This window comes from Papaver somniferum, chromosome 7 (assembly GCF_003573695.1).
Source record: "Papaver somniferum cultivar HN1 chromosome 7, ASM357369v1, whole genome shotgun sequence".
Taxonomy (NCBI): Eukaryota; Viridiplantae; Streptophyta; class Magnoliopsida; order Ranunculales; family Papaveraceae; genus Papaver; species Papaver somniferum.
This window is the reverse complement of record NC_039364.1, coordinates 246,528,536-246,548,279: the sequence shown is the minus strand read 5'-3', so window position 1 is coordinate 246,548,279 and position 19,744 is coordinate 246,528,536. Positions and strand designations below refer to the sequence as shown.

Below are 19,744 nucleotides of genomic sequence, written 5' to 3'. Positions count from 1 at the left end.
TGGGCTAGGGTTTATTGATTATACCTATTATGGATTCAGAGAAACGAAAAGATAAAAATAAAAGGGTTAGGGATAACCAAGAGCAAATATTGTACCTGCAAAATAAAACATGGGTTAGAGTTTATTGATTTTATCTGCAAAACAAAAAATGGCTTAAGGTTTATTGATTCATAGAAACGAAGAGACAGAAAAGAAAAGAAAAAAGGGTTAGGGTTTACCAAGAGCAAAGATTGGACCTGTAAAATAAAATAAGGGTTAGGGTTTATTGATTTTACCTGCAAAACAAAACATGGGTTAAGGTTTATCGATTCAGAGAAACGAAAAGAGACAGAAAAAAAACAAATTAGGGTTTACCAAGAGCGAAGATTGTACCTGTAAAATATAACTTGAGTTAAGAGAGAACGCCTTCTTCTGTAAAAGATAAAGCCTTTGGCCCTTGGCTAGTTACTTTTCTTTTCTTTGTATCATCATCTACATGAAGAAAGCATATCCTAGGGTTTGTTTTTAGGGTTTGTTGTTTGTTTTTTTTTTAGGTTTTATGAGCTGAAACAGAAAAGGGTTTTGTATTTTTTTTTTTGGGTTTTATGTTTTGTGCCGGAAATTTGTGTGGAATTCCTCTTTTTTCTCTTTTTTGAGGAAAAGTGAAACGGAACAATTCTGTGAGAAGATGACGGTCACCGTTCAACGTGGAACCTAAGGAGCTTAGGATTTTAAAGGAGTTAGGTGGTAGTCCTGTTACTATAGAGGCCGAATCCAAATGGTATCCCTTAGATACGGGACCCACTCAGATATAACTATGGCCACACATTTTAAAGAGCGGAGAGCTTGTGTTAACTGAAATGAAACCAGATTTTTGATCTTCCATTTCAGCCATGGTTGTGGTGACATCTACAACCTCATCTTCAACTTCACTTCTCCAATCCAAACTACATCACCAAACTGTAAACTCTAGAATTCAAGCTAACCTTAATTACTACTCAACAACTAAATCAAAACCCACTTTATTACATTTCCACCTTATCTACAAAAATCATTCGGACCCAAGTAGTTGTAGAGTTAGGAATAGTAGTAATACTAATGGAGTTTTATCTGTTAAGTCTTATATGGAAAACCCTAATACTATCTCTGGTATTGCTGGTAGAATTTTAGGTTCTCTTCCTATTATTGGTCTTGCTGCTAGAATTCTTATTGATGAAGGTGGTGTTGGTGGTGACATTATAGACTTTGCGGAATTCCGTAGACGCGTTGGAAAGAAATGTAGTATAGTGGACTCCAGAGCTTTTTACGAGTTCCAGGATCGCCGGGGCAAGGTAATTGATTGAATCTTTCCTTCTCAGGATCTTTATCTAGTTAAGTTTTCTTAATTATTTGTTCATGAATATATCTTTGGCATTCTTTGGACTAGGGACTAGGAAATTGAAATACTACTAGATAAAGAATGCCAAAAATATATTCATGAACAAATAATTATCTTTGGAGAAACCTTATTAATTATTTGTTCATGAATATATCTTCATAATTATCTTTAGAGAAACCTTATTTCAGTGTGCATTGGTAACTTATTTTCACATTGAAAATCGGAAACTTCAGCTTCATAATTGCAAGTACTAAAGGTGACAAGTGCTCGTTGGCGGCATGTTACATTCTTTTGAAGCTTTGTATATTAAGATATTCACTTTTTGCTCTTCTGGCTAGGTTGGGAATCCAATATATGTCCTACATTGTTGTTGGTTGGCTGCGGTTGGTGCTGGTCTTTTGAAATCCGAAGAAATTCTTGAGGGGGTTGCAAGGCTTAGTCTTTCTGATGACATAGAATTTGAAGAGGAGACTTTTGTGGCCATAATGAATGAAGCAAGAGAGGTTAGTGATCCTCATGGAATTCTTTAGAGCAATGTTTCCCATATTGTTTTGACACTAGTAGAATGTGGAATCTTGATTTCTAGCATTTACTGCAGTGTCAAACTATGTTTTTGTGAGGCATGGTTTCTTTTGCTTCTAATTCGTACACCACGAAAACTCCTCTTCTTTAGTTTGATTGACTTTTAATGTAAATGATGCTTAACGAAATTGATTACAATTGCAGAGGCGAGCAAAGATGAAGATCCAAAATCCTGCTATACCAATGGTGGATAGAGCGGAGAAAGCACTTGAAGCCATCTATGTGTGTTGCTTTGCTGGTAGAGACCCTATAGAAGAAGACGATGAGAGACTACTCCGTGTCATTCTAAATTGTGTTTTTCCCGGTGTTGGACAACCTGAAATAGACAGAATTGTTAGAGAAAAGGCAAAGAGGGTTTCTGAAGGTGAAGAAATCAATTATAAAGAGCCAAAGTTTTTAACTAAAGACGCTGTGCAACAGCAAATGAAGGATCTAAAGTTCCTACAACAGAATAATGAACAATAGAAACGGCTAGTTTTTATCCCCTTTTTCTTGTAAGTTGTAAGTAAACCCCTTCAACTTTGTACGCCAACGAGAAAGACCGTTGAAGTTGTTACTTGACATTATGTGTTTCATTTTTCTATGAGCTTGTAAACACACGATTTCTATGTTATACGAGTACTTGTTTATGAGGATGCAACATTGTGTTAAAAGCCTACTCATATCTTTATGTTGTTCTACCACAGGATAAACAGTCTCCGTAACATTCTACAGAGGTAGTCTCATGGTCAAGATATAGCTAAATGCTCCAAATCATTTGTTGATCTGTGTAGTTTTTTCAGTCTTCTGGAAACATTATGCTTGAAGTATAACCATAGAATTTATCACACAAAGCAAGATATACAAGTTCTAACTAATGAATTTCGTTAAAGAAACTGACCTTCATTTTCATTGTATAAAAAAGCTTATACATCACAAAAATAAGTTAAACTTAGAAAGGCAGCTCTCAAAGGATCGACAACCTTTAAAGAATCAGAGAATCAAACAAACCACACAACACTACTAAACCAATCATTAAGCAAGCCGCCAATATGAATCCCAGAAAAGGTTTTCGACTTAAACTTTTTCAGGATTTTTCACTTTAATTCTCAACTTTCTAGTAATCTGTGCTGCTTTAGGGTGAAGAGGCTTCTTATTGGAGTCGTACTGATTTACTTCTACCCAGTTAATAACCTTGATCATGAGAGACTGAGGAACTTTTTGAGCATCATTCACTGTACTTCCTTTTTGTTTTTTGAAACCAGTTTCCAGTGCTTCCTCCAAAAAGTTCATAAACCACTTCCCTGCTTCTTTTTCAATCTTTTTTCCCAATTTGATTGTATTGCAGAAGCTGCTTTGAGTTGGTTTCTGGTTCTTATCATTCTCTGTTTCGACCCGTTCCTTTCCAGTCGGAGTTGTTGTTACCACCACCTTTTTCTCAGAAGTCTTCTTCTGGTTCACATTTGATTTTAGCTGCTTCAAAATGTTTGTCTTCATATCACTTTTCTCTAAGGTGGGTGTAGCCGACTTATGTAATGATAATCTTCTCTTGGATGAGTTCAAATCTGAGTGCCGGTTTTCATCAATTGAGTTATGCATTATTTCGTGTAAGACAGATGATTCTTCTTCTTCTTCTGACTTTATCTGGTTATCAGTGTTTCTTTGAGCCACTGTAGTAGCAGCATGAATAGATTCCATATCAGTTACTGATTGAGTAATATGAAAATGGAAGTCCAAAAATTGATCAAAACAGTTAGACGGTGCATCTGGTTTAGCTGTTCTGCTCAAATCTGAAAATATCCTGCAATTGACCCGCAATTTATTATCAGAAAATCTATACATGAATGTTATTAATCATCTCTCATCCACAAAGTAAAAGATATATTTAGTCCCTACTTGAGAGCCCGAACTACGGTCTCGGTTGCTGAAGCATCTCTTAGTGCTTGTAAAGCAGCTTTCTGTGTTGTATCCCTTTGTTGTACTGCTTCCTGCATAAAATTGTAAAGTCAAACGTGCTGACAATGGGGAGCATACTACAATCTAAAGCAAAAACAAATATCGAAAAACTTTGACATTACCTTTCCAAGCAAACATAGCTTTCCAGGTAAGGACATCAGGAAATTGGTATTTGCATTATTCTTTGAGGCAGTTGGATTAGTGTACTGAGACTGTGATTTGGAGTTCACCAAATTCTGTGCATCCACAGCACGATTGATGGAACTGGAGTTCACTGAATTCTGCGCATCCGTAGCAAAATTGATAGATGTTCCTATTCTGGTACTTCTTCTTAATCTGGGTGGGGGTGTTACACTTCTCTTTTCCTACAATTCAAATAAACCAAGTAAACTTCATCTCCTAAGCAATTGTTCAGCAAATTTATAATCTTAAAGAGAAGAATGTACCTACAATGGGATTGAATGGACTTCTTGGGATCCTGGGTTCTCGTTCGCAAACACTCTTGCTCCTCGGAAGCTTTGACGTAGATGAAGGAGCAACACAACTTCTCCTAACCATGATAGGGCTTTCTCCTCTAACCATCTTTGACAAAAGACCACCGCCCATCGAAGATCTCAAAACTGAGCTAGAATTCACATCCTTTACTGCATATCTGCTTCTACTCATCGGAGAATTTGGAAAACTAAGTCCTACTTTCATTGCACTTCGTTCTTTAACAGGCGTAGCCGGAAAATCAAACGGTACCGGTTTAACAACCATCGGAGAAGAGGGAACAGGTTCATCCCCAATTTGTGGTGTGCCCCAAGAACTTCTTTTAGGTCCATTACCTCTTAAACTCATTATTGGTTCAGGAGTTCCCATAAATGGGTGGCGACCTGGTATTGGTTTCGTACCTTTGATTACAGGTACAGGTGATCCTGGTTCTAATCTGTCTACATATATAAATTGACCTAATTGCATCTTATTACTCAATACAAGATCATCCTGCTCGAACGGAAGACTAACATATATCGAATGCGATGAATCAGATACTTTAATATAAAAACCATGTTTAGGTAAAAGATTTTTCTCATCAAGATCAGCTGGTACAATATCTGTTACCTGTAATAATGAACTTCTATGTTCACTTGTCGGTTTAAGCCCTGTATTCATCCCATTGAGTAGATTCAATAGAATCCCTGGAGCTAATGCTGCCATCTTGGTGGATTAAACAACCTCAATTTGATCAATTGAATCAAGAATTAGATGGAATTACAGCGAAGAATAATTATAGGAAAAACAGAACCCAGATTGGAGAAGAATTCTATTTGGGTTTTTCTTGAAACCCCAATTTTTTATATTCTCCTCTCTGGAAAATTTCTAGGGTTTGTATAGAGATAAGGTGGGTAAGTAGAAGAAGAAAAAGAAGAAAGGTCGGGATGCTTTGGGTTGATGAGATAACGGTAACTAAAAGGGAAGCTGGGATTTTAAAATTTGGAAAAAATTAGAACGCTAGGACAACGGTCATATTTTTTACATTTATAAGAGGGGTCCTCTTGATTTTTGAAATAAATTAATGAGAAAGGGCTAAATTCATGGCAGTCCTTTTTCATTTATGACGTGCATATCCAATGCCTGAAATCGGTAGTAGTTTGTGGGGGGAGCCAGGACGGTCGTGCACATCATAACTCTAGTGGGGACTGGTTTTGGACAACAGTTTGCCGTATGGTCGCTCCCACATCCAGAGATCGTACCATAGTTCTTAATAGAAGTTCGGGAGAAAGAAGAAGAGACATCGTCTCCTCGCGTAGTCTCTGATTGTTTGTTTCCTCGGACCTTCAAATAAAAAGAAGAGAACGATATCATGAAGTTCCGAGCTGACGCCTCACTCCTTTTACAAAGATTTTTGGTACTAATTATAAATAGAAATGACCAATGAGCTCCACATGCTGCCAAATTCACTTGGTGGAGATTATTAGCATTGCTTGAAGTGAGGTGATATACGAAATCATTGTACAATTAGGAATGATCACCTGAGGTGCATAATTGGAGTCTGATAATAAGTAGGTTCAAGGTTGTTGGTTATATTTCAAATAATGTCCCTGAATGATGATAACAAGCAAAAGTTGTGGTTTGGTTACAGCTAAAAAGCAGATCAACAGCTAATTCCAAATCCAAATAACCTTACCTGACACTTGTTTTAGTTGTTGGCCCTCAGTACAAGGAACCAAATATCTACCAAGGAAATTTTCAGGTACAGATGAAAAGGTTGAAATGCACAAGTGACAAGTATCGGCTAATGAGTTTACCTAAGAGAAAGAGTACAATAACAGCCATTTAGATACAAAATCTTTGCTCGACTAAGCACCAAAGTAAAAGCACTCGGCCAATTTGAGAAGCCTCCCATAATGATGAAGATAGGACTTGATACAAAATGGATATCCAACCGTAACTAAAGATTGAAAAGTGCATGAATTGCCATGTCATAATTTACCTCTCTTTGTTTGTAGTTACAAATAAATTATTCAAAATGATGGTGGAACAGAAATGATTCCCCTCCCAATCTGATTCTACTTCTTTTTGTCTACTGGATTGAATTCACCGGCCATGTCAAAGTGGGGTCACATATCCTGTTACAAGCAAGAGTAAAGCAGGTTAAGTTTCGATTCCTACTATAACAACTACCAGGAAGTCGATGTATAGCAAGTTTCATTCAACATAATATGACAACGATACCCATCCAAAACTTTTCAGATTACCTCGCATTTCAGTTACGAAAACAAACACATCTAATTTCAAGCCCTGATAGCTGGAGCTCAGGAGAAAATAAAATCTCTTAAGATACTAAAATCAGTTGCGCAATATCATGAATAGATTATTTCTCTAATAACAATGATTTCCGAACAAATCTAAAACCCCTTATTGCATGGTTTGGGAGTTTCAACCATGATTTTTGCAATTGCTCTCAGACATTTAGACTAGGGTCCCAATTGAATATTTTTCAGGAATAATAGTAAGAGAACAAGGTGTCAGGTGTGCACAACATTCAGACCGTCTCTTACTTGCTCACATATAGATTGGATAGAGAAAGCATCATCCTTGTATTGTGGACCCATAAAGTAATAAGTTGCAATGAAATTACTTGAAATGTACAACTACCCTCAAAGTAAGATGCACTCTTGAAGAGTACTCTTCGAACAAGGAAACCGAGAGAGCTTATATCACATTACAGTTGTAATGCTTAGATATTAAAACTATGATTTGAAGCAATAATACCATATTTACCACCATACGCATACCCCACATGCACATAGACAAACATAACCACAGCCTCTCCTAACCACTAATAATTGTGTTTCACAACTTACAAAATTTTACACAGAATGGAAATAAGTAAAAAAAGAAAAAAGATTAGGCAGCAAATATCAAGAACCACCTGAAACCATATCTGCCACCTTTGAAAGGAAGCTTATCAAGAATAGTCATCCACCTACGTAATATCGAGGGAACTCCCTGTCAAAATTCCAGGAAGACAATACATGAAAAAGAGGGTTGGGAAGGAGGAAAACCTTTCTTTACAACACACACGTCTACTAATCACACAATCACAACCCAAAAAGATTTTATAAGGAACCCGCTATAAAATCCAAACTTAAAGGAATACATCCCCGAGACCCCAATTTCTCCAAATTATGCTCAATAATTAAAGCCTTTGGCAATGCTACCTTAATGCCAATTTGCTAAAGTTGAACATGAATCTCCTCCACTTGTAACACATCTTTCATTAAAGTAATGAATTGATATCATATACTGGCTACAGATACTCTCCCTCGGCAGTAACACGTTAAGAAAGAGATAACAGAAGGTTGCCTCCCAAAACTTACTAAATATCCACATCGCATACACTTTAAGCCACTGCAAAATACTTCCGAAAGGAATAGACACGCACTCATATAACACAAGTTCCATCATGACAGACACCAAGAGGCAAACAATTTGAACCTAAAAAATCCCTAATAGTAGTCGAACAATGGCAGTGGGAAGAACAAATCACAACAACTAGTGGTATTGGTAAACAGCTAACAAACTCACAAGGTAATTAGACACACAAATAAGACAAGGGATCAACCATTGCTTCCCTATATTCAATTAGTTATTATTGAATTCCACAAGAACAAAGCCCCTTTCTCTCAAAATGTTCAATAGGGTACCCAATGAACGAATAGTTAGATCCAGGGTTTTTGATGTTTGATATCAAGTTAGTGATGAGCTTGATGGAACTTGACTCTTCAAGAACAGACAATGTTAGAATTATTTGCTACTGGGTAGAATGATCAGTGCATACTTTTATAAGAGGCAATGAATGGATGTTGAAGCCAGTAAATCAAACAAAATTCTATCAATTGTACATTAAGCCAACCAAGCACGACGCATTTGTTGATTATAGCCTAGACCATAACGAGACTTATCAAAATGAAGAAACATACACACCTTCCGAAATGAAAGGGAAAGAAACATAACGAGACTTAAATAAGGTAGAAATGAAAGGGACACACACCTTCCGAAAGCCAAGCCCAATTTCCTGCCTTCAAAGAGAGCTTCGAAGTAAGCAATGCAGAAGAAGTAACACTGTGTAACGGCATCAACGACTGAGCGCAACCCAGCACAGGAAGCCTAAAAAACATAACAAAACATTCAGATTCACTATAATTGATGGACAAGAAGATTGCAAAAATGTCTTTTTGATTTAAGATTCATTTAAAATCAGAAGAACCATGATTGAAACAATGTATAAGGAATGAAAATACCTTGAAGAAAATGTAGATTTCAAAAACCGAGGTGTAGACGTTGGTTTAGCAGTAGAAGTAAACCCACCAAACTTAGCTGCACCAGAAGCAAATGATGGTGGTGCTGATGATGACTTTGTAAAGCTTTGAAAAGCTCTTCTTGCACAATTAGCAGCAGCCATAGTTCAACTTTCTTATAAACCCTAGAAAAACTATTTAGAAGAAGTTGTGTTAATATATTGTAGGAATTGAACATCGCGGAGGATTTTATCAAGATAAAATCTGGCATAAAAAAAGGTTGTAAAGTATTGGGGTACTCAAGATATATGTAAAAATCTACAACTTGTGACTTAACTCCAAAAAATGCACCAATTTAAGACATCCAAGATTTGTTTAAGAATACAATAAATCTATGGATTGATTAGGTGACGTGATGAGCCAGATATCCTCACTATGACACAAAATAGAAAGATCAAATAGAACATAACTGCAATTCCACTAACTAACTTCTACATGATCCACTGTGGATGAGAAAAAAAGTAGGTCAGAACTTAATGAATATACGTACTTTTCTATATCCAATATAGAAAGGGCATCCAATGTTATGAGAAATATGCATCATTGGCATCCATTACGAAACTAAACCATGAAAAAAACCAACCATCTATCATTCAAAAACTTGATTTGGTTCTCTCTTTAGCATTTTCGAAAATCACCTAGACTAGAATAATTTAATTAGGGCATCAACTAAACGAATTCATAGAAACTAACCATAACTTAATAGCAGATTAAAAATTACTAGCAATTTTCAGTTCAACTCAGTTACTTACCCGACTAATCTGATTCTTCCACCAACTGAAGCCGCTGAACCCTTCTTCACTGTTCACAATCAAACCATCAGAACATGAAGACATTATTTATACGGGTCGCATGAAACGGGCTTTTAGAATACGGTCCTTCCAACTTTTATGGGCCCAGCCCAAATAACTGCAAAATTCCTAGTAGTATATCATATTATTATTAAAAAATCTAAAACCCTAAATACCTGAGAATCCTTCTTCTTCCTCGTTTGCAGGTTCATACAGACGAGTAAGTTACGTAGACAATCCAATTTGTAATTTTTCGATGATATTAGGGTTTAATAACATGTTACTTCTCGATCAGTACTTGTTATTGTTCTGTTTTGGGTGTGCTGAATCTGATTTTGTAATTTGTTCGTGTTGTTAGACAGAAATGTTATCAAGTAAGCCAAAAATTGGTCTTACATGGGAACCTAATCTCACCATGCTCAAATCTGCTGGAACTAATGCAACTAGTTCCACAAAATCTATGCCTCAAATTCCTAAACAAACTGAACTTATCGATGGAATTTATGTTCCACCTGCTGATCCAAAGTTGCGGAACAAATTGGTCAGAAAACAACTCAAAGACACCACTGGCAAAAACTGGTATGTTTGATTATCTGTTCTTTAACCTCCATTGTTTTAGGAGTTTATTTTTCAATAAAATGAATTGATTGGTTATAATTATTTGTTTGTTTTGAGTGCGTGCAGGTTTGATATGCCAGCTCAAACTATTACACCTGAGATAAAGAATGACTTCCAAATTATAAAGGTATGTGATATTTGCTTATTTTTTATTAAACTGAAACTGTTTGGACTGTTTTTCCCAATGAATGTCCCCATACCTAATATGCTTGAAGAAGTAGAATTTTAACTTGGCGACTATTCAGATAACGGACTAATTGAACAATCTTGCACCACATTAATTCTGTGTCTGCTAAATGACTGACTCTTTGAGCATGTACATGTGATAACAAAATTTTAGTTTTGATCTTCAAGGAAATAATAATACCCTTAATTGTACAACTTCGGCTTATTGTAGTGTTCAGTTATCACATCGGAGTTACAACTTTTTGGTATATTAGAACCTTCAACACCAAAATTGTGATCACTTAACTAGGTTGATAGCTTCATTTGATTTAAAAACACGTGAGCAATTATGTGCTCTTGCATAATTGGCTTGAATTAAATCATTAAGAGCAAGTCTTATGGTGGAATCCAATCTATTCCAAGTGTGGAAAATTCATGGAATGTCAAGTCTAGTGGCTTCCAAGTTGGGGTTTTCCACAGAAATCCAAGAAACGTTTCATGGCTTGGTGGAAGGGTTCGTGGAATCCATCTAAACGCCAATAAGAATAACGCTGAACGCCAATAAGATTGGCGCAGTAGAGGACAAGAAACGCCAATATGAATGGCGTTGAACGCTAATCAAAATAGCGTAAGTCAAGCGCTAAAAAGAATGGCGTTCAGCGCTGTTAACAACAGCGTTTTTCAGCGCCAATCTTAATTGCGCTAACCACAAAAAACATCCAGGAGCCACTCCACTTCTCCAATCCTATACTTAGTTTTTTTCTAGTCTCTCATTTTTTCCTCTTGAACAAACTAGTTTTTTGGTTTCATATATTGAATCAAAGCAAATCAAAAAGAAGATAAAATTGATTGATACTAAAAATACTTCAACTACATTGATTCCACTACATCAAATTGCAAAAGAAAAAAAAAAACATAATTGAAGCTACATAGTTCCATAAGCTACATGGTTTCATATATTGAAATGACGAACATTGCTAGTGCTAGGATAACCAAGTGTTCTAGGAGGATAACCATGTTTTTCCAAAATCTTATTTTGTTTGTCCAGCATAAATTGCTGCTTCCATTCCGGCAAGGTCTCAACCACCACATCCAACACTTCGAGTTCATGTTTCTCCAAAGCCAAATCCACGGATTTCTTTTTTGTCTCTGCAATAGTTAATAAATATTCTTCTTGTCCATCCAATCTTGCCATTTTCTTTGCATTCTATTCACTAAAATGTTTCAAAATACGCTCAGTTCCGTCGTTGATGGCCGATAGCTCCGAAGCTTCCCTTTGTTGAGCCCTTTTCCCCGTTGGTCGACGAGGGCCATCCTCTTCATGCCATCTTGGGTCGCTTCTTGCGGGAGCACTACTTGTTGAAGCATTAACACTAGGAGCATCTGATTCATCTTCCACATTTTGAGTAGGATCAATTTCTTCGGGATTGAATCCGAGAACATGGGCTTTGAGAAGTCGGTACACCTCTTCATTTTGAAAAGGTTTTCCCTTGCTAACCTTACTATATTCCAATCTAGCTTTTCTCTCCTACAAAAAACAGACAAAAACCCAAGTTAGAAATCCTTCAATAAAATAAAATGATATACATTAAGAAATCTTAATAAAACATACAAGATCATCAATTCCGCATCCGCTTGCATTGTTTCTATGCAAATTTCTTAAGATACCAACCCATTTTTTGACATCTTTTTTCAAGGTACCAAATCTATTTTGCAACTTATGAACAGTTCTGTCATTTTTATTCCCAAAGCTGCTTACATAGGTATCGAATACCCGCTCCCAAAACTGGTTTGATTTTTGATCAACTCCGGCAACACCATCAAGTGTAATGCTTATCCAAGCTTTGGTGATTGCAACATCTTCGGGTGTAAGATATTTTGCCATGGTTAAAAAAAAGTCTGAATTGCAATGAATTTTAAGAAGATGGAGAAAAATCTAGAGATTGAATGGTTTTGGTCTGAGCTGAGAAGTGATCAATTTATAGGGAAAATTTCGAATTCAAAAAAATAGCCGTTGAAACGCTATTGTTAATGGCGTTTTTTTGTGAGTCGTTGATTAGAATGAGCCGTTATAGATCTAATGGTTAGGAATGAAACGCAATTCTTAATAGCGTTTGGCGCTATTCTTAATAGCGCTAAACAATATTCTTATTTGCGCTTTTCTTGAAAAACATCCAGAACCTAAGCCAATTCCTCAAGTTCCATACTTGGTTTTTTTCTTCTCTTTTGAAAATCCATAACTTCTTCTCTTTTGAAAACAATGAAAACCATAAATTGAAAACAATGAAAACCATAAATAATACAATGAAAATCTTAATATTTCTTAATTTTAAAATCTAGAAATCATAGGATTGCAACCAAGTTCATTCGAAATCTTACGGAAAAGACTAAAGATGTTCTTCGAAATCTTACGAAAAAAGACTAAAGTTGTTCTTCTGGTGGGTAAACATCGGTAGGATCGAATTCACCATCCGAACCGTCGAGATCATCTGGTGGCGGAGGGGGAGATTCTGGTGGCATTTCACCGTCACTGAGACCTAGTCCATGTCGTATCCAAATATGTTGAACAAGATCATTGCGGAGTTGGAGATATGCCTCATCATTCCTTAACTCGTGGTATGACCTCGGTATTCCAGTAACCTGTCGTATTGGTTCGTTCACGACTTGACCCCAATCTAAGTTACGTTTTTCATTCTCAATGACCATTTTATGCAAAATCAAACAAGCCTTGATAATAAAGTTTATATCCTCCTTATCCCAATATATTGCTGGTTTTTTTGTTATTTGGAACTTGTTTTGGAGAGTTCCAGAAGCCCTTTCAACATCCTTTCTCTTCGCTTGTTGGTATCTATTGGCTGGCTAATTTGGAAGAAGAATTTTGAATGACTGCACAATACAAGACAATCGTGGATATATATTATCCGCCAAGTAGTAACCCTTGTCTTAGTTGTGGCCATTGATGTGGTAATTACAAGGAGCTGCTAAACCATTAACCATCATATCAAAAAGTGGAGATTGAGCCAAGACGTTCAAGTCGTTGTTCGACCCTGGCGTTCCAAAGAAACCATGCCAAAACCACCGATCATATGATGCCACAGCTTCTAAGATGATGGTAGGTTTTTTCTCATGTCCATGGAACGTACCTGCCCATGCTGTTGGACAATTCTTCCACTGAAAATGCATACAATCAACACTTCCAAGCATTCCAGGAAACCCTCTAGCTGCATTTTCTGCCAATAATCTTTCCTTGTACGAAGTCGCATATACCTTGGACCAAAGTGCCGAACAATTACCCTAGTAAACCTCTTCACATACATATAGACGGTCGGCGCTCCCATATGGACATAATCATATGTGCTATCAGCGGCTATGCCTTTACACAAACATTTCATTACGGCATACATCTTCAGGTGGGGAGAGTGGCCAAGTTTTTCGGTGCAATCAACTTGGAAATCAAAATCAGGGTCCGCAACAACTATTTCACTTAGAATACGTAAGAAAAGAGGTCGATACATACCCAAACGTTGATGGAACTTCTTAGGGCCCCAAGTACAGTTATGTCAAAGTAGTCATGCATCATCCTTGCATCTCCATCCTCTCGTTGTCTGTCCACCATTTGTCGCGTCAATACTTCTTGAGGCACCGGTTGGAAGATCCTATGCATTCTTTGAGTCATATACTGGTACACCACAATTGCTCTCTCCTCGCTATCATCACCAATGCTAAGATCGATACCATACGTCTTTAGTACATACCTCCTTAGCGGATTTTCATCGTCCATATTGCACCTGTAAACAAAGCTCAAATACTGTAAGCATTCCAAGATTTTCATACACACATATAAAGAAAAGACAAAAGAAAACACATTCATACAAAAGAGAAGATATTCATACACACATAAAGAAAAGACATTCATACACTAAAGAAACATTCATTCCCACATTCTTGAATTCATACACCATCAAGACTACATCTATGTTACCACAGTAAACCCACTAATCACACGGTTCTATTCCCAACATCCTTTGCACTTCATCACAAGTAAAACCATCACTATTATTTAACATTTGGGTGAATTGTGTCTCTTGAATTCTTTCATCTGGTGCATCATCTAATGCGGCATCATGACTTGTGGCTGGTCTTTTAAGGCAATATTGGGAGTTTTCTGCAAGATCATAACATGATTGGGTTGACGTCGATCATTCCCCTCCGTAGTGCCCAAGAGCTTGTGCACGATCTTGTTCAAACCAATAATTGTCCTTTGTAACATTTAACGTAGCAAAATTGAGCGCTAGATCTTTCTATTGCTCTTGAAAAGAAACACCAACATAGCAAATATGTTAAAGAGCTTTTAATGTGTAAAGAAAATCATAAAAATATGGCAAACAAAATAATTGAAAGAGTTAAAACCAAAAATTACTAACCCTTGTTCCCCAACTGCTATCATACGTAAATGGAGGAGCTTCGGGTGGTTGCAAAGGCACTTGAACACGGTTGCCATCACTGTCCGAGCGTACAATATACCATGGAGTTTTTGGAAATTCAGGTGAAACTTGTGAGACGTTGTCATACATATACAGTGTTGGATGTATTAGGGGGACCTGTTTCACAAGAAATGTTGGATCTTGAGTACTTGCAGCTCCAACTTCATCTCTGTTATCTTGACGCAGCATTTCTGGAAGCAACAATCCAATACATTGTTGCTTCCACCACCACGCATTTCGGCTCTCTTCAACATGTTTATAGTCTCGTCCTTCAACCACATCAATAGGATCCGGTGGGTTAACAAGGTCTTCCAATCTTTCACGTGGACTTCTTGGAATTGTTATAAATCCCCTTGTTTGCCTTAAAAACCGTTCACCAAGATACATGATACTATTATCGCTTTCCGGATTATAGAAAGCCACTCTTCGCACGGAGAGTTCACGAGCATCCACTATATCAGGATGATCTCTATACACACTAGTTGACCATGGTTGCCATAACGTTCCAACAATTGTCCTCAACTCAATTTGTTGGCGAGCTGTAGTAAGGGAGTGTTTAGCACTATCCCTTTGAAACTTCACTAGACTATCTTTCTTAAATATCTTAATCGCAGGCTATACATCAAGAGGTACATCTTCTTTGAAAAAATGCGTCAAAGTACGAAAGTATATGTAAAACCAATATTCTAGAAGTATCGCCATTCCACACATGTTTTTTCCACCTCTAACAACCGCACTCATGCTACTATACAAGTGACTAAAACAAGCCGAACCCCAATCATAATCACGAATAGCATTCAAATCACGCAAGGAAGCGATCCAACCTTTGCTTGCTCTTATAGTGCTACGTGCCATTAAAATTTTTGAAATCACCCATAGTAACAAGTATCGAGTCATAATCTCCCAATTTGCATCATTAATTGGATTTTCCTTAATATATTTTGCGACGCAACTAATAGGAAAATCACCCGACTTCTGGTTGTAGTTTGCATACCCATGCATAGGTGCAAAGTAGGTATTCTCTAGTTCTTGATTTTCTCTACTTTTCCATCTATTTGTAGCGATGTATTCCAATCTTCTACGACTATTTCCAATAAGAATTCCGGATAAGTGAACAAAATCTAAAGGGGTGAAACCAATTTCAAAGTTTGGGAAATGAAACGAATTGGTGCTATACCACCACCTCTCTATGATGCCATAAGATAGTTGTTGATCAGCTCTCTTAATTCTAATTTCAAAAAATCTAGCAAGTCCGGAATTTTGAATAACTTCACTAGCGCTTTCATGAACCACTACACGATTATATAAATCCTCAAGGTCCTCCAAATTACTTCTAAAAACAATATCATGTGGGTTTATACTTGTAGAAACATGTTTATCATCCCACTCTTTTGCACTCAACAACATACACACATCCATGTCCATATCTATAAAAAATCATCAAATAAAAACTAGTCACACAATGCACTTAATTGTTTACATAATGTAACTAAAACATGTTAATTCATTATCTCATGGCAATTTCACACAATACACAATGTTCATTCATCAAACAATCGGGTATCATGCATACAATCAACAATCATCTTATCTAAAGCCCTAACATTTCATCAAACCATAAAATAAACTCAAATTACAATTTCACTAACCTCTCTTTGGATTCTCAATCAAATTGAGAAATTGAAGTATGCTTAGATTCCTTATGACGCCAATTTCACTGATTTGAACCATCATGCCAGAAATCAACAAGGGGGGTTTTAGGGTTTGGTTTTTCTTAATGTTTGAGAGAAGAGAAGAAGATGAACGAACTGAACTGGGGAAGGGGTCGATGGTGTTCTGAACAATAGCGTTCTGACCGTTGAATCAAGTCAAGCGTCATTCTTAATAACGTTACGACGCGCTATTCTTATTAGCATTTAACGCTATTCTTAATAGCGTTCTTCTGGATTCCACCATTACACTTGCGCTTCCATCCACAGTTTCAAGTGTTGAGGTGGCGTGGAAGATGGAAGATGGATGGATTCCACCATAATACTTGCTCTAAAGTCAGAATAGATAAGTCAGCCTTATGCATGCAGACATCCCACGTGAATGTCCTGCATCCATGGACAGCACTTTTGGAGGGAATGCCTGGTATCGAACAGTGTGGATCAGATATGTGCACACATTCTGCAATTCACAGATTATCTTCGTAGATCACTTGATGTTTGGTTAGTATGGGACCATGAGTGGGTATCACAGTCTGTTAATGTGTATCAGTATGCGATATGGCTGATATGGACAATACTTCAAACCAGTGTTCCACCTCAGTTGCAAACGCTGTATGATCGAAATAGATGGATGGATGATTGTTAACAATTGTGGTTGTGGATATTGCGGTTGAGGAATGTGATAGATCCTAAGAGGCACTACAAGAAAGGTGATTCAAATTCAAAGGAGCTTCCCAAGTATTTCCAGGTAACTCCTTGATGCTTATGTTACTAGGAAATGTAGTCTCCTGCGAGCGATAAAACCCTCAAGTTAAGCTTATGCCGATGTTTTTTGCTCGTCGTATATATTATGTTAATGCTAACTTGTAAATTTCTACCACTCAGATGGGTACTGTCGTTGAGTCTCGAACAGATTTCTACTTAACTAAGAAGGAGAGGAAGCGAAGCATTGCAGAAGAATTGCTTCATGATGCTGCCTTAGGAAAATACAGGTTAGACCATAAGAGAGAATTTTCTGATGCACCATGTCCCTCTCACCTTACTACTTGTATCATAAGTTATCTATTTTACAGGTTTAGTATTTTCTCCACAGATATTTATGGGCTTTCTAATCTTTTGCAGGAAACGTAAAGTTCGAGAAATTGAGGAACGGAATAATGTTCCTGGGGTGGAGAAATGGAAAATTAAGGGAAAGCAGTCATGGAAGCGAGCAAAACATAGAAGGGGTGACTGATCACACACTGTACACCTCACCTACATGTATTTTGCATGTCAGTTTCTGATACGAGTAGTATATCGCCAAGTTAACTTTGGTTTCAGAGAAAAAGAAAACTGTAAGGTAGGTCTTTGTGTGCATATGTTCGTTCTTTTGAAGAAAAAGAAACAGGACCTGTTAAGAATAGTATATGCTTTCTGTTTTAACAAAGCAAAATGAAGAACATATGCTAAAAAACTGATGTCGGCTTTGGTGGTGTGGTGGATGACTTGAAGATGATGTTTATCTACGCACGGTTAAGAGCTTGTTTTATGGTCTCTTGCAACATATCCATTTAGAGCTAGTACAGCAATTAGCACTGGTGACACACTTGATTGACAAGATATCAGTGGCCGATTGCTCCCCTATATAGGTGAGATTCTGGAAGAGTCTCAAGTTGGGAGTGGTTATAGCTAATGAATCGTTTGGTATGCCTACATGCGTTCGTGTTGCAAACAAATTAACTAAATTGCAAAAAATTTATACATGCCCATGGTAGTTGAGAAATATTTCTGTAATCTTAACCCAAGAGATTATGCTACAACTTATACACCCTTCTACGCGATGATACTAATTAAGAACACACTTTCAGAAACTCTACGATTTTTATACAACTTCGTTTTTGCGTTGGTCAAAACATAAGGCCATCGCTTTTAGTTGTTGTCTGTCGGGTGAAATTATCATGACTATGCATGTTATGTTATACATACGATACTTGCATAATTGCACGGTACAATTATGACATACAAAGAGACTGATAGATTAGTCTTTTGAGACATTATTGCTTCTTTTTTTTCTTTTTTTTTTGCCTTTCTCACTTTCATGCACGAATGACCATTGTTTGGCTTCGCACAAAAGTAAAGCCCAAAGCTGCATGTTCCTCTCTAAGTATCATGCCTGCGGGCTGCATGTCACTATAAAGCGTGAACCCCATATACAAATCATGCCACTCAAAGCAGAATGCGCATGCTTTTGGATAGACAGGGAATAAATCTGCTCATGCTCCGCACTCCAATTTACTACTACGGAATCACATAAATGAACTTCTCAAAGCATCTTCTACCAAAAAGCGTGCTAAGGTAAAAGTCGAAAATAAAGTATTTAGCGCTTTTATTGATTGGTATAAAAGTACGTAGCTGGTAATCTGAGCCTTGAACGCTGATAGTGTCTCATGAATTTGCATGGCGCTTATGATAATTGGAAAAATTAAGGTGCGTGGTCTGTCCAGTAGTGACTATCTTAAGGCAGTATATTTCTGTACTGTTACTAGAAAAATCAAATAAAAGTGTACAGTAAATAATGGTGTATTGCTGAACATGATAGTTGCGGTGACATTTGGAATCTGATTTGGCACGGTCAATTTGGTTGGACAAACATTTTTCCTGAGCAAAAATAAAATAAACTCGGACGGTCAAGTGAGAACCATTGACCCTACTTTCCCCGGTGTTCCCAAAAGTTGCCTAGCTTAGCCACTGCATTCGTCGGTGAATACATAGAGCTGAAAATGAGCAAGAACTCCTGCAATGGAATTACTTACGGGGACGGACCTACGAGAGGGCTAATCGGGACTTTAATCCCGGTCTTCCTCCCAGTCTACAAGCCTAATTTTTTCCATTTTAGCTTAATTTTTGGTTAATCATGTGTATTAGTCCGGATTTAAAATGAAAAATCCGTCATCCTGGATCCGTCCCTGATTACTTAACAACAAATAATGCACGACGACAGTTTGCAACCACTATGAGATGGTGCTAGTGGGGTTTCGAAGGTAAATACTAGTTGCAGGAGCTACAGTAGTGCCTATAAACCTGTCTTTGGGAAAGTCAAAATGAGCTTCAACATTAATCTGTTTTCATATGCAGACGGAAGTGTTTGGTGGATCATAATGTAGCTACAATGAATTCCATTTTTAGACAACATTAAATAGCTAAGGACTAGGAAATTTTCAAAACTCTTTGCCAGTTTTAGAGCTAGAAAATAATTACCGTGGATGAGTCCTGATTTATG

General features: G+C 37.2%; 4 protein-coding genes across 8 annotated transcripts; 2 read left to right on the top strand and 2 right to left on the bottom strand.

Moving 5' to 3' along the window:
- The first annotated feature begins 822 nt into the window (after positions 1-822).
- On the top strand, positions 823-2,579 carry LOC113300058 (photosystem I assembly factor PSA3, chloroplastic-like). Its single transcript, XM_026549210.1, has 3 exons — positions 823-1,310; positions 1,696-1,860; positions 2,084-2,579. Exons 1-3 carry the CDS (start codon positions 873-875, stop codon positions 2,402-2,404), a joined length of 924 nt encoding a protein of 307 aa, XP_026404995.1. The 5' UTR covers positions 823-872; the 3' UTR covers positions 2,405-2,579.
- Positions 2,580-2,805: 226 nt separating this feature from the next.
- Positions 2,806-9,535, bottom strand: LOC113300057. Of its 5 annotated transcripts, XM_026549206.1 has the most exons (9): positions 9,471-9,535; positions 8,662-8,852; positions 8,412-8,527; positions 7,290-7,366; positions 6,348-6,483; positions 4,325-6,162; positions 3,997-4,239; positions 3,815-3,906; positions 2,806-3,719 (listed from the first exon to the last, which is right to left on the bottom strand). In XM_026549206.1, exons 6-9 carry the CDS (start codon positions 5,069-5,071, stop codon positions 2,996-2,998), a joined length of 1,806 nt encoding a protein of 601 aa, XP_026404991.1. In that variant the 5' UTR covers positions 5,072-6,162; positions 6,348-6,483; positions 7,290-7,366; positions 8,412-8,527; positions 8,662-8,852; positions 9,471-9,535; the 3' UTR covers positions 2,806-2,995. The 5 variants fall into 5 exon arrangements, with proteins under 5 accessions (XP_026404991.1, XP_026404993.1, XP_026404990.1 ...); XM_026549208.1 differs by lacking the exon at positions 7,290-7,366 and having other exon boundaries at positions 4,325-4,874; positions 4,976-6,483; XM_026549205.1 differs by lacking the exon at positions 7,290-7,366.
- On the bottom strand, positions 8,264-8,822 carry LOC113296303 (protein NUCLEAR FUSION DEFECTIVE 6, chloroplastic/mitochondrial-like). Its single transcript, XM_026544613.1, has 3 exons — positions 8,662-8,822; positions 8,412-8,527; positions 8,264-8,301 (listed from the first exon to the last, which is right to left on the bottom strand). The coding sequence occupies exons 1-3, from the start codon at positions 8,820-8,822 to the stop codon at positions 8,264-8,266; spliced, it is 315 nt and encodes a 104-aa protein (XP_026400398.1).
- Positions 9,536-9,691: 156 nt separating the features above from the next.
- Positions 9,692-18,278, top strand: LOC113293595 (rRNA-processing protein fcf2-like). The gene is made up of 6 exons (XM_026542186.1): positions 9,692-9,729; positions 9,868-10,088; positions 10,194-10,254; positions 17,156-17,233; positions 17,371-17,477; positions 17,608-18,278. The coding sequence occupies exons 2-6, from the start codon at positions 9,874-9,876 to the stop codon at positions 17,717-17,719; spliced, it is 573 nt and encodes a 190-aa protein (XP_026397971.1). The 5' UTR covers positions 9,692-9,729; positions 9,868-9,873; the 3' UTR covers positions 17,720-18,278.
- Positions 18,279-19,744: the final 1,466 nt, after the last annotated feature.